This window comes from Zophobas morio, unplaced genomic scaffold, assembly GCF_036711695.1.
Source record: "Zophobas morio isolate AGI-343-1 ecotype UQ-CSIRO unplaced genomic scaffold, CSIRO_AGI_Zmor_V1 ptg000030l, whole genome shotgun sequence".
NCBI classification, from domain to species: Eukaryota; Metazoa; Arthropoda; class Insecta; order Coleoptera; family Tenebrionidae; genus Zophobas; species Zophobas morio.
This window is the reverse complement of record NW_026972135.1, coordinates 2,289,632-2,304,557: the sequence shown is the minus strand read 5'-3', so window position 1 is coordinate 2,304,557 and position 14,926 is coordinate 2,289,632. Positions and strand designations below refer to the sequence as shown.

The 14,926-nt window shown below is 32.0% G+C and overlaps 1 protein-coding gene across 1 annotated transcript; it reads right to left on the bottom strand.

Moving 5' to 3' along the window:
• Positions 1-5,816: 5,816 nt before the first annotated feature.
• Positions 5,817-14,384, bottom strand: LOC135137911 (serine/threonine-protein phosphatase 6 regulatory ankyrin repeat subunit B-like). Its single transcript, XM_064067688.1, has 5 exons — positions 14,349-14,384; positions 7,321-7,563; positions 7,189-7,241; positions 6,504-7,145; positions 5,817-6,456 (listed from the first exon to the last, which is right to left on the bottom strand). The coding sequence occupies exons 1-5, from the start codon at positions 14,382-14,384 to the stop codon at positions 6,237-6,239; spliced, it is 1,194 nt and encodes a 397-aa protein (XP_063923758.1). The 3' UTR covers positions 5,817-6,236.
• Positions 14,385-14,926: the final 542 nt, after the last annotated feature.

Sequence of the window (14,926 nt, the reverse complement as noted above, 5' to 3'; positions counted from 1 at the left end):
GAATTTGGGCTTCTGAGAATTGGAGGAATTTGGGCTTCTGAAGTTTTGAAGATTTCGCAGTTCTGAGGATTTGAGGATTTGGAAGTTTTGAGCATTTGAGAATTTTGGAGTTCTGAAGATTTGAGGATTTCGCAGTTGTGAGAATTTGAGGAGTTTTAAGTTCTGAGGATTTGAGAATTTTGGAGTTCTGAAGATTTGAGAATTTTGGAGTTCTGAGGATTTGAGGATAATGGAGTTCTGAGGATTTGAGGATTTCGCTGTTTTGACGATTTGAAAATTATGGTGTTCTGAGGATTTGAGGATTATGGAGTTCTGAAGGTTTGAGTATTAGGAAGTTCAAAAAGATTTGAGGATTTTGGTCTTTTAAGGAATTGAAGATTATGGTTTGAGTTCTGGGGATTTGAGCATTTCGCTGTTTTGAGGATTTGAGCATTTCGCTGTTCTTAGGATTTGAGTATTTTGGTGTTCTGAGGATTTGAGGATTTTGAAATTCTAAGAATTTGAGGATTTTGGCGGTCTGAGGATTTGAGGGTTTTGGACTTTTGAGAATTTTAGGATTTTGATGTTATGAGGATTTGAGGATTTTTGTATTCTGAGGATTTGAGGAATTTGGACTTCTCAGGATTTCAGGATGTCGCAGTTCTGAAGATTTGAGGATTTTGAAGTTCTGAGGATTTTGGTATTCTCAGGATTTGAGAAATTTGGGCTTCTGCGGATTTGAGTATTTCGCAGTTCTGATGATTTGAGGATTTTGAAGTTCTGAGCATTTGAGAATTTTGGAGTTCTGAGGATTTTGGTATTCTCAGGATTTGAGGAATTTGGGCTTCTGAGGATTTGAGGATTTCGCAGTTCTGAGGATTTTGAAGTTCTGAGGATTTGAGGATTATGGAGTTCTGAAGGTTTGAGTATCAGGAAGTTCTAAAAGATTTGAGGATTATAGTGTTCTGGGGATTTGAGGATTATGGTGTTCTAAGAATTGTGACGATTATGGAGTTCTGACGATTGGAGAATTTCGCTTTTCTGACGAGTTAAGGATTATATGAGTTCTGAGGATTTGAGGATTCCGCTGTTCTGAGGGATTGAGGATTTTGATGTTCTGAGGAATTGAGTATTTTGCTATTCTGATAATTTGAGAATTTTGTTGTTCGGAGGATTTGAAGATTTCATTGTTTTGAGGAATTGAATATTTTGGTGTTCTGAGGATTTGAGCATTGTAGAGTTCTGAGGATTTGAGGATTTCGCTGTGCTGAGAATTTGAGAATTTTAGTGTTCTGAAGATTTGAGGCTTTTGGAGTTGAGTATTTGAGGATTTTGAGGTTCTGATAATTTGAGGATTATGGAGTTCTGAGAATTTGGTGATTATGTATTTCTGAGGTTTTGAGGATTTTGGTGTTCTGAGAATTTGACAATTATGGAGTTCTGAGGATATGAGGAGTTCGTTGTTATGAGGATTTGAAGATTTTGGTGTTCTGGGAATTTGAGGATTATGGAGTTCTTCAGATTTGAGGATTATGGAGTTCTGAGAATTTGAGGATAATGGAGTTCTGAGAAGTTGAGGATTTTTGGTGTTCTGACGATTTGAAGGTTTTGGTGTTCTGAGGATTTGTGGATTATGGAGTTCTGAGGATATGAGGAGTTCGTTATTATGAGGATTTGAAGATTTTGGTGTTCTGAGAATTTGAGGATTATGTAGTTTATGTAGTTCTTTGGATTTGAGGATTATGGAGTTCTGAGAATTTGAGGATAATGGAGTTTTGAGAAGTTGAGGATTTTTGGTGTTCTGACGATTTGAAGGTTTTGGTGTTCTGAGGATTTTTGGATTATGGCGTGCCGAAGATTTGAGAATTATGGTATTCTGAGGATCTGAGGATTGTGGAGTTATGAGGATTTGGGGTTTATAGTGTTTTGATGATTTGAAAATTGTGGTGTTTTGAAGATTCGTGGATTAATGTAATTTGGGACTTTGAGGATTATGGTTGTCTGAAAATTTAGGCATTATGGTGTTGTGGAGATCTGAGAATCATGATGTTCTGAAGATATGAGGTTTATGGAGTTCTGAGCATTTGGTAATGCTAACTTTACAACGCTTTCGGAAAGTATCAAACAATACATATTCATTGTGACTAGATGAAATTTTAAATTTTTTGTGCGAAACTTTTTTAGACTTAATTAATTTAAACAGCGTTAGTGAACCAATTGGAATACATATGTGGATGATTTTTTACACTTAAGGGTAGCATAATATAAATGAGAATAAAATTTGGAAACCGCTTCTTCAATATTTGGACTATTTAAAACTTCAAGGCAATTAACATTAACTAATTTAGTTTCCCTTACAATTAGAATTTTAATTATATTGATAATAGTTAAGACTAGAGTAGCCATCAAAGAGAGAAGTCTCTAGACCCTTTGATCTTCTGCCATGAAAAACTGGACAAATTAAAATCACGTTAAGCAACAATGTGACAATCTGTTTCACTGATCAACTCTGAGGAACTTCTTTCTCTTATTATTGTTACTTAAAGCTGGGCTGACCTGACTTGACATGATTTTGACTTACTCTCTATTAATCGCCATTTGGATTTAAGGAGACTTGAAGTGGAAATAAATACTGAAGTGATTTGTGACCGTGAAATAAATGTTCTTGGGTGTTTTGACACAATTATCGCTTGTATCTAAGCGTTTAGATTCTTAATTAGAAATGCCAGATTTTATTAAGTCATTTAAGTCTTCCAAACTTATTCAAATGTCGCTCATAATTCTAGCAGAAGTTTTTTGTGCCTCAGGTAACAATGATTTTTTTCTTATTAATTTTCTTCCTTCCGTTTTTTTTTGTTGCTTATTAATTGGATACGCTCCGTCAGGCAGTCTAATTAATAATAAAAATAGTAAGACAATAATAATACTAATAATATTCAGTTCTTTCGGGGCTGCACTTCTAATTAAAACCTACTAACAAATAATACCCACCTGCTGACCCTTACTAAACAACCACCATTTTTCCCTTCCAAAACACCAGCACCCCAAACTCCAACAATTACAAAAACCTAGCTAATTTCTTAACCTTGACAGGCTTTTGCACTGTCGCTGTTTTTGGCGCAGCTTAATGAGATCGTCTTTTTTATAAAATATGCAGACTAATGCAACGTGCCAAATATTCTCACAGTTGAATAGTTTCCATTGCGAAACTCGGATTCAATCTATTTAGGAGTCACTAGGTCAAAAGTCGCCAACACAATTAAAGATAACCGAATTTCCGGCGCGAGTGAAAGCGGCAGTGGGTTTTAGTTCCTATTTTTCAAACCTTCCGTCCTTTCCCTTCATAGGAAGGCAACAATGTTGCGACCTTTATTTTTATGCGGCGACCTAAAGGTCAACATTCGCAACACCACTTTCGGTTAAGTAATAATTCAAGCATCCGAAGATGCTCTTTATCAAATGTGAACTGATGTTATTCTTTTTTTGCGTTGGCATTAAAAGAACCGAGATTTATTGTGTGAGCTAATTTTTGTCTGTTTTTTGTTTGCTAGTTCGCAGTTTGTAGAATACGAAAATGCCTAGATCGTTTCAAGTAGTAACTACTCTGACCCAAAGCAAGATTACATTGTATTATTTGACTTAAATCTCTTCCCACTTTCACCAAAACCATAAAACAGCGACATCTCACCTTTAATTATTCCATTATGATTTCTGCGGTATTGCACCATCCAAAACCATTCAGTTCTTGAGAGGCTGTGACAAGCTTACCCACTTTACGTAATCCATTTTAGCGACGAATGCATTAAGCTACAGGGTAGAATCTCGTCAAGGTCACTGAAATTTCGCCACTTTTTTTTAATAAGTCGTTTTGCGTGAATTGCTAATGGTTTTGGCATTTGGTAAGAAAAACACTGCTTTGTATTCATAATTAACAAAACTTTGCCAATCGGTGGCGCAACGGGTAGGTATTATTTGAATAATTAGTCACGGATTTAGTTTTTTTTTAATTAAGTGGCCAAGTTGACATTAGGAGTGACATTGACTCGAGAACTAATCAAAATGGGTAAAGTGTGTATTAAGACTGACTGTCGCATGGATGAACACCGACAACTGATGAGAATTATCGGGTTGAGTGTGTGCGACCGACCTTTTCTAAGGCTCGGATTATATGCATCAAAATATCGAAGAAATAGGTGAATTATACAGGGTGTTTATTTTATCTGTTCACGCCTGAATATTTTTTTATTTTATTTTTAAATAATAATGAACGCATAGATAGCAGTGATCGTTTGCTTTAAAATGTTTTCGAGTTACATGACAATGTGCAGACCGGTCTCGATGACCTCGAGACCGACACCGACACCGACACCGACACCGAGCTCGTAGCTCGAACTGGACATCCCATTCCGGCGCGCGTCGTATACGTGTTCTATATTACGACAAGAAAGGAGTTAAAACTCCAAAACGAATTTTCGATTTCCGATTCTTATTAGATATTTTCAATTAGTTTAATTTTCGGTTTCCATTGAAGAAGCTAAATATTGAGAAATTCAAAAAACTAAAATATCGAAAAATTAAAAATCAAGTTATCGAGTGAAGTCGAAAAGTTGGTAAACTAAAATCGAGAAAAATTTTAAAATAAAAAAATTAGAAAAACCGTAAAACTCAGTGCAACATTGGAAAATTGAGAAATCAGAAAATTGAAAAATTGCAACACTGAAATATCGAAAAAAAAATAGAAAAATTGAGAAACAAAAATTCAAAACTTAAAAAATCAAAAAATTGAAAAATCGAGAAATTGGAACATTCCAAAACTGAAATGACGAAGAATTGGGAAATCAGAAAACGAGAAATTGAAAAATTGGAAGGTCGAAAAATTTGAAACTGAATCGATCAAAATCGAAGGGTTACAAATTGAAAGTTTTAAAATTAAAAAACCTCGAAAAATTGAAAACGGGGGAAATCGAACATTCAAAAATTCGAAAGATCGAAATCTGTATAAATCGAGAAATTTAAAAATTTAATAAAGAAAAAATCGAAAATATAAAAATTCCAAAAATTGAAAAATAAAAACATCGAAGATCTGGAAAATCGCAAAATTGAGACATCGAGAAATCTAAAGTTTCAAAATTGAAAAATGAAAAAAAACGAAAAATTGAGAAATCAAATATTTAGAAAGGCGGAAAAGTAAGAAACCGACAAATTCCATTCTTCGTTTTTCGATTTTCGGTACTCTAATTTTTAATCTTTCTACTTCTAGATTTTCAATTTCTGTTTTTACAATTTTTCAAGAAAATGGAATTTCAATATAAGTAGACTGTGAAATTACGCGATGAACATAGGTATATAATTTCTTGCCCATTCGATCAATATATAGCTTATCCTGCACCCAAAAATGAAAAAAATATTAAATCTGAATCCGGGTAACACCCGAGTACCAAAAAATTGAAAACGTCACCACCAAAATGTTTAGGTAGGTATTTATTGCAGTTTCTACAATAATTTGAAGAGAGCAAACATAATTCACTGTTTTAGAATGAATAAATTTGCTAAATGTCTAATTTCACATTTTTTCGACTGTTCATAACCCCTAGAGTATGGAAAAGTAGGTCCCCGTTTCCATCTGATTGTTGTCTGTGTATTGGCGGATATACTTTATTTTATGAGTCATCAACTCATCAATTATAGACTATAGATATGAATGAATTTATATATTGTTGTCAGGTTGGGTTATGTAACGTCGATAAATCATAAATGCGATGTACCCTTTGATACTATCGATCACACAATCTTATCTTGTTTCGACAAGATTAATTTAGGTGACATAAAAAAACTCCTTATTCAACTAAGTACACAGCAACACCCATTTGCATGATGTTCTTTAATAAAATTAACTACTACATCCTGTTTCGTCTGATCTGCAATCCACAACGGCGTCTGTCCGCTCTGGTTGGCCCCCAACCCATCAACTTCTCTCTGGACAAGAACCTTCATCAAATCAAATTCGCGTATTGCTATCGCAAAATGCAGAAGATTATTTCCTGCAAGATCTAGAACCTTGACATCTGCACCACTCTCAATCAAAACTTTAGCACTTTGCACATTTCCAGTCATTAAAGCTGCCATTAGTGGAGTATACTCATAACGGGTATCCACAGTGTCTAGTCTTGCTTTTTTCTCAACTAGGTACTTAACAACAGCACTACTATCTTTTTTTTACACCTGTAGCCATGTACAGAGGTGTCACTCTATTGAGGTCAGGTACATTCAGCGCCATTTGTCACCAAAGCTTTGACAACATCTAGATGGCCGTTGGTCGAAGCTCTATGCAATGCTGTAACACCCTCTGGTGTCGTCGAGTTAAAATCGGCACCATTTTTGATTAGGAACTCAACAAGGAGTAAACAGCCTGAGGTTGATGCTACATGGAGTGGTGAAAGCCCGTTTTCGTTACGTGAATTGGGGTCGAACCTGAAACTGAGTAAGTGTTTGACGATATCTAAACATCTAGAGCGAGCCGCTACCAAAAGATGCCCCACGTTTGGTTTCGAGTTGTCAATATCAATTTAACTAATTCGACGTTTTTATTTAGTATGGACACCTCTATGACGATTTCGTTGACAAGGGCGCCTTTTTCCATCAAGAATTTCGTCATCGATATGTTGTTTCTCGCAACCACGTGCGCCAGCGTTGTCAAGCCGCGTTTATTGACACTATTTACATCGACATTTTTCTCAACCAGGTACTTGACAATGCCGAAGTGTTCCTCGGATGCTGCCGCAATGACAGGTGTGTCTCCTTGATCATCGGCTGTGTCAACGCTCGCCCCTCGTTCTACCAAGAACTTGACAACTTCGAAGTGACCGTTTTGGGCAGCTAGGAACACCGGTGACACTAGATCTTGACTAAGAACGTCAATGTTGACATTTTTCGCTACGAAAAACCTAACGACATCTAAATGACCGTTTTGGGCCACCAGGTGGAGTGGCGTTAACCCATTGTCATTACTCCTGCGGATATTGCCGTCTGCCAGGTGTTCGACAACGGCAATATGTCCCTTGAAAGCGGCGTTATGGATACGTCCATCACCAACTCGATTTTTGACGTTGACGCCACAGTTATTGTCAAGCAGAATTTTGACAATTTCCAGATTTCCTTGAGTGCGGCTTCATGAATCTGGGTTATTCCTTGAGAGTCGGCGATATTGACATCGGCACCGTTTTTTGCCAAGTGGTCGACGATGCGGTGGTGGTTTCCGGAAACTGCGGCAAATAAAGATATCACGCTTTCTGAGTCGGCTATGGTGACGTCGGCGTTAATGTCAAAGAGGTATTTGACTACTTCTATGTGTCCTTCAAGGGCGGCTTCACATATTGTGGTTCTTCGGCTTCGATTGACAAGATTGACATCGGATTTGTTTTCTACCAGGAACTTGACTAGCTTGAGACGGTCGATTTTCTTGTTTAGGACTGCGGCGTGGAGGAGAGAATTGTCGTGGTCGTTGACGGAATTGATGTCTCCGTTGGTTTTGAGCAAATCTTGGACTGCTGGAATCTCACCATAGAGCGCAAACTCCCAAATCGTCTAAAAATGAAAAATACAGACAATGGGTGTATGTTTTCAGATCTTCTATGTTTACCTTCGGATTCTACATTTTGTACTGCCACTGATACATGTATTATTTCTCTCGACCATCTGGTTTTTGTTATTAGATAAGCGCTGATAACTGATTTTTGCCAAAAATGATAAGAGCGTCATTTGTTTTACAACTGCACTTATTCGTCAACGTGGAATGTTTTGCTTTTACTGATATCAGATTGCCAAAATAACTACTTAATTACGTAGATATGAGCGTCACATTATTAAAATGTTTTCGTCGACGAGAAGGAGAAGGAAATCAGATAAGATATTTTTTGTCATTTTGATTTTATCTTTGTTATTTTAAATTTGTTTTGCAAGAGGCGTCTACGTCAGTAAATTAGTCATTTCCTTTTTTCTCCTCATGTGTATTTTTGATTTTTCGAATTTTCCATTTTTCAGTTAGTCTATTCTTCAGTTTTTAGATTTTTGTTTACTTTTCGATTTTTCGATATTCAAATTTTTAATTTTCTAGTTTTCGATTCTCAATTTTTCTATTCTTGAATTTTTCGATTTTGCAATTTTTTCACATTTTCCGGGTTTCAATTCTTGTATTCTTCGGTTTTTCAATTTTTCAATTTTTTTACTTTTCGGATTTTCCAATTTTTAAAATTTCTGGTTTTGTAATTTTCGATTTCTCCAATATTTGATTAATCGAATTTTTGATTTATCGATTTTCGATTTTGATATTTCGAATTTTCGGTTTTTCAAATTTTCGACTTTCGGATTTTAGAATTTTCCATTATTCGACTTTTGATATTTCGTTTCTTTTGTAAGTATTTCGTTTATGCGTTTTTTTCGGATTTTCGATTTTCGAATACATATTTGATTTTTCAATATTTAAATTTTCTATTTTTTAATTTTTTGATTTTCATTGAAGAATCGAAATATCGAAAAATACCAAAATTGAAATATCCAGAGATTGAAAAATCAAGAAATTGAAAAATCGCAACATTGAAAATCTAAAAATTCAAAAAACTGAAAAATCGAAACATTGAAAAGTCGAGACATCCGGAAGTGGAAAAATCAAAAAATCGTTTAATCGAGAAATTGAAAAATCGGAAACTTGAAAATTTTGAAAATTAAAAAATTTAAAATTTAAAAACCCGAAAAATATAAAAATAGGAAGTTTGGAAAATCGTAAAACTGAAACATTGGAAAAATCGAGAAATCAAAATCCAAAATTTAAAAATTCGAAAATGTATTTCCCAGAATTTTTTTAAGATGTTTTGGTAAATTTTTGAATATAAATTTTCCGATGAGTTTTTCAATTTTTGGTTTGTCGAATATTTGATTAATCGAATTTTCGATTATTCGACTTTCGATATTTCGTTTTTTCGTAGGTATTTCGTTTATGCTTTTTTTTTAATTTTTCGAATTTTGGATTTTTCGGTTCTGTGACTTGCGTTTATTAAATTTTCGAATTTTCGGTTTTCCGATTTTTCGGATTTTCGATTTTCGATTATTTGATTTTTCTATATTCGAATTTTCCAATTTTTTTTACTTTCCGATTTTCTTTGTAGAACCGAAATATTGAAAAATACCAAATTTGAAATATAGAGAAATTAAAAAATCAAGAAATCGAAAAGTCGCAAAATTGAAAATTTTTAAATTCAAAAAACCGAAAAATCGAAACATTGAGTAGTTGAGGCATCGAGAAATGGAAAAACAAAAAAAATCGTTTAATCGAGAAATTGAGAAATCGAAAAACTGAAAATTTAGGAACGTCAAAAATTTAAGAATTATAAACTCGAAAAACATAAAAATAGTAAATTTGAAAAATCGTAAAACTGGAACATTGGAAAATTGGGAAATCGAAAAATTGAAAAATCCCAACACCGAAATATTGAAAAATAGAAAAACCGATAAATCAAAATCCAAAATTTAAAAAATCGAAAATATATTTCCCAGAAAGTTTGAAGATTTTTGGATAAATTTTTCATAAATCTCATTTTTCAATATGCATTTTCCGATGAGTTTTTTCAATTTCCGGTTTTTTGAATATTTGATTCAACGAATTTTTGATTTTTCGACTTTCGATTTTGATATTTCGAATTTTTTCATTTTTCAAATTTCCGGTTTTCGAAGTTTGGAATTTTTGATTTTTCCATTTGCGACTTTCGGATTTTAGAATTTTCGATTATTCGACTTTGGATATTTCGTTTCTTTGTAGGTATTTCGTTTATTGTTTTTTTTTCGGTTTTTCGAATTTCTGATATTTCGGTTCTTCGATTTGAGTTTATTAAATTTTCGAATTTTCCGTTTTCCGATTTTTCGGATTTTCGATTTTCGAATACATATTTAATTTTTCTATATTTGAATTTTACATTTTTCAATTTTTCGATTTTCATTTAAGAATCGAAATATCGAAAAATACCAAAATTGAGATATCGAGAGATTGAAAAATCAAAAAATCGAAAAGTCGCAACATTGAAAATTAGAAATTCAAAAAACTGAAAAATCGAAACATTGAAAAGTCGAGACATCGACAAATGGAAAAATCAAAAAATCGTTTAATCGAAAAATTGAAAAATCGAAAAATTGAAAATTTAGAAACATCAAAAATTTAAAAATTAAAAACCGGAAAAATATAAAAATGGGAAATTTGAAAAATCGTAAAACTGGAACACTGGAAAACTGCGAAATCGGAAAATTGAAAAATCCCAACAATGAAACATCGAAAAATAGAAAAATCGAGAAATTAAAATTCAAAATTTAAAAAATCGAAAATGTATATAATTCCAAGAAAGTTTGAGGATTTTTTGATAAATCTCATTTTTCAATATGCAATTTCGGATGAGTTTTTCAATTTCCGGATTTTCGAATATTTGATTCAACGAATTTTTGATTTTTCGACTTTCGATTTTGATATTTCGAATTTTCTCATTTTTCAAATTTTCAGTTTTCGAAATTTGGAATTTTTGATTTTTCCATTTGCGACTTTCGAATTTTAGAATTTTCGATTATTCGCCTTTCGAAATTTCGTTTATGGGTGCTTTGATTTTTCGAATTTTTGCATTTTCGATTCTTCGAATACATATTTGATCTTTCTATATTCGAATTTTCTATTTTTCAATTTTTCGATTTTCATTGAGGAATCGAAATATCGAAAAATACCAAAATTGAAATATTTAGAGATTGAAAAATCGCAACACTGAAAATTCAAAAATTCAAAAAACTGAAAAATCGAAACATTGAAAGGTCGAGACATCGAAAAATGGAAATATCAAAAAATCGTTTAATCGAGAAATTGTGAAATCGGAAAATTGAATATATAGAAACATCAAAAATTTAAAAATTAAAAACTCGAAAAATGTGAAAATAGATAATTTGAAAAATCGTAAAACTGGAACATCCGAAAATTTTTTCAATTTGTTTACTCTTTTATCTAGTTCAAGTTTAGTAAGATTTATATTTTTAATGTTTTTTTTTTCTCTGAATACTTTTGTTTATGTTATTTGTTTCCACAATAGACTAATTGTCTGTTGGAATAAAGCTCTATTTATTTATTTATTTATTTATTTATTTAAATTGGGATATTGAAAAATTCAAAAATCCCAACATTGAAATATTGAAAAATAGAAAAATTAAAATCAAAAATTTAAATATTCGAAAATATATCTCCCAGAATTTTTTAAAGATTTTTTGGTTAATTTTTCACAAATCTCAGTTGTTGAATATGAATTTTCGGATGAGTTTTTCAATATTTGATTTTTCGACTTTCGATTTCTATATTTCGATTTTCGGTCTTTCAAATTTTCAGTTTTCGAAATTTGGAATTTTCGATTTTTCCATTTTCGACTTTCGGATTTTAGAATTTTTTATTATTCGACTTTCGATATTTTGTTTCTTTTGTAGGTATTTCGTTTATTGGTATTTTCGATTTCTCGAATTTTTGATTTTTCGATTCGACTTGCGATTATTAAATGTTCTAATTTTCGGTATTCCGATTTTTCGGATTTTCGATTTTTAAATTTTTCGATTTTCATTGAAGAATCGAAATATCGAAAAGTACCAAAATTGAAATATCGAGAAATTGAAAAATGAGAAAATAGAAAAGTCGCAAAATTGAAAATTTAAAAATTAAAAAAACTGAAAAATCGAAAGAATGAAAGTCGAGACACCGAGATATGGAAAATTCAGAAAATCGTTTAATCGAGAAATTGAGAAATCGAAACATTGAAAATTTAGAAACATCAAAAATTTAAGAATCAAAAACTCGAAAAATTCGAATTTTCTATTTTTTAATTTTTCGATTTTCATTGAAAAATCGAAATATCGGAAAGTACCAAAATTGAAATATCGAGAGATTGAGAAATCAAAAAATAGAAAAGTCGCAAAATTGAAAATTTATAAATTCAAAAAACTGAAAAATCGAAACATTGAGTAATCGAGACATCGAGAAATGGAAAAATCAAAAAATCGTTTAATAGAGAAATTGAAAAATCGAAAAATTGAAACTTTACAAACATCAAAAATTTAACAATTATATATAAACTCGAAAAATATAAAAATAGGAAATTTGGAAAATCGTAAAACTGAAACACTGGAAAATTGAGAAATCGAAAAATTGAAAAATTCCAACACTGAAACATCGAAAAATAGAGAAATCGAGAAATCAAAATCCAAAACTTAAAAAATCGAAAATGTATTTCCCAGAAATTTTGAAGATTTTTTGATAAATTTTTCAAAAATCTCATTTTTCAATATACATTTTCGCATGAGTTTTTTCAATTTTCTGTTTGTCGAATATTTGATTCATCGAATTTTTGATATTTCGATTTTTCAAATTTTGAGTTTTCGAAATTTGGAAAATCCGATTTTCACATTTTCGACTTTCGAATTTTAGAATTTTCGATTATTCGACTTTCGATATTTCGTTTCTTCTGTAGGTATTTCGTTTACTGTTTTTTTTCGGTTTTTCGAATTTTTGATCTTTCGTTTGTTCGATTTGCGACTATTAAATTTTCGAATTTTCGTTTTTCCGAGTTTTTGGATTTTCGATTTTCGAATATTAATTTTTCTGTATTCGAATTTTCAATTTTTTTAGTTTCCGATTTTCATTGAAGGATCGAAATATTGAAAAATACTAATATATCGAGGAATTGAAAAGTCGCAAAATTGAAAATTTGAATATTCAAAAAATTGAAAAATCGTTATATTGAAAAGTCGAGACATCGACAAATAAAAAAATCAAAAAATCGTTTATTCAAGAAATATTGAAAAATCGAAAAATGTAAAAATAGGAAATTTGAAAAATCCTAAAACTGGAACACTGTCAAACTATCGAAAAATAGAAAAATCGAGAAATCAAAATCCAAAATTTCAAAATTGAAAATGTATTTTCCAATATTCTTGTCAATTTTTCAAAAATTCTAATGTTTCAGTATGAATTTTTTTGCAATTCTACAAGCACACTTGGAAACTCACCAAAGACACTTGCAGATTTCGAATTGAAGAAGTTTTTTTTTGCTTTTTATTTTTTCGAAAATTTCAAAAATTTATCCAGAATCCAAAAAATGAAAAATTTCGATTTTCAAACCGAATTTTTCGAAAATCTTGGATGATTTTCGAGTAAGGTGAGACATGTTCTCATATAATTCGAGTTCTAGAAACCGTTTTCGAAAACCTAAAACACCAAATTAACCAAATTTCATTTTCTTTTAATCGCTAATGTTCGTGCTAGTAGTCGAATTCGGTTGAAGTATAAACATAAACAGTCGAAGTTAAGCATGTTTTGAGAAATTGAGAATGTCTATTTTTGTCCCGTTAGTTATCTACTTTATCTTTGAAGACGCATTATATTACATTATGCTTCAAGGGCGAGGTAAGTTCTGTCAAAAAAAATCCTGTTTGTTTTATTCGCAGTTTTATCTCCCCTCTGGCACAATTTTTCCACGGCCTGACAATGCAATTCCCGGATAATGAATGAACGTTCTCATTCCGATGCAACAATTAGTAAAAGTTGCGCTATAATAATTCATAATTCAATTCAACACACGTGAGATAGAAAAATTCACACAACACCCGGATAATTCCGTTACATAACCGCCAATCAGTGTCCACGCCGTTCTAATAATAATAATTGTAAACATAATAATAACAAATTTATTGAGTCAGTTTCGTATCTCGAGAAACAATAATTGTCGCTACGTTTTTAAACGTTATCGATCTACGTCAAACGCTAATAAAGCGACCGAGTGCAGTAAATGTCAATCAGTTGGAAAAATGCTAAAAATGCTTTATGTAACAGTCAGACGACAGGTGGTTGACGGTAATTGTTTTGTTTCCTGTTTGATCGTTGTGTGGACTATTTTTCAGACTGAAAAACAATGGATGGGACTGAAGCGAGAGCATTAGAACATTATCTTATTGTGTGTTGGTATTATGCAACCCGAGATTAGAGTTTGTGTAGTTAACCTTCTGGTTGGTACCGACAGCAAAAAACCCATGAGTATACCAAGAAATAGAAAAGTTGGACAAATTTCCGAAAACTTTGTTATATCGGATATATTAAAATAAACGTGTGTCGAAATTTAAGAAGCAGACTTTCACGACTAAATAAATGCAAGACGTTCGAAAAATATATGGGATGCTGTAATGTTTAAAAGTATAAATATTTATTGAATTCGTAACACCTTTCTTGAGTGAAACATTCACTGTTTTCGCTTTTGAGGTCAACGTGTGTCTGAATAGTAACTCCGTCTACGTCTGGTCTTTTTTATGATTACTTCCGGAGCGTCAATCGGGGGATTTGCCACTTTCATGTTTTCTCGACGTTTCATGACCTCTAGAGTACGAAATGTGCGAAATTTAGGAAACCTATATTTACCTGTAATGGGTTGTTTCTATTCTCGTTGCCCTGACATCTTACAATTAATTAAATTAATTAGTTTATAATTATACAGTTATTATAAATAATTTGGTACAAGACATATAGTCGTTAAATTTAATTACTAAACTGCGATGTTTGTGTAATTGTAATAGGATCCATTTAAAGAGTAGTTGCTAATTTCGTGTTCTCTACCTTTTGATAACTTTTATCTAAAGTCGTTTAAAAGTAGTTCTAAGCTGATTTTTTTTTTTCAAAAAGTCACCGCTTACTGCTCATGCTGAGTAAAAAATATTTATTCACTGATCGTTATTTACAAGGTGAACATCTATCTTAAGTTAATGCCATTAACACTCCTTAGCTGATTTTTTTCAAAAATTTCACTTAAAATAGCTGTTTTGTTCTGCATGGATTCTTCATCTGCAGTGGGTGGCCTTCAACCACAATGCGTTTTTAACTTAAAATATCTGCTCTAAC

Excerpts from the sequence above, each read along its gene's own strand:
- LOC135137911 (XM_064067688.1), bottom strand. The coding sequence starts at position 14,384 with ATGAAAGTGGCAAATCCCCCGATTGACGCTCCGGAA. Across the intron at positions 7,564-14,348 it reads CCCCGATTGACGCTCCGGAA|ACGATTTGGGAGTTTGCGCT; the intron begins GTAATCATAAAA and ends TTTCATTTTTAG. Across the intron at positions 7,146-7,188 it reads TGGCAAAAAACGGTGCCGAT|CCGCACTCAAGGAAATCTGG; the intron begins GTCAATATCGCC and ends AGATTCATGAAG.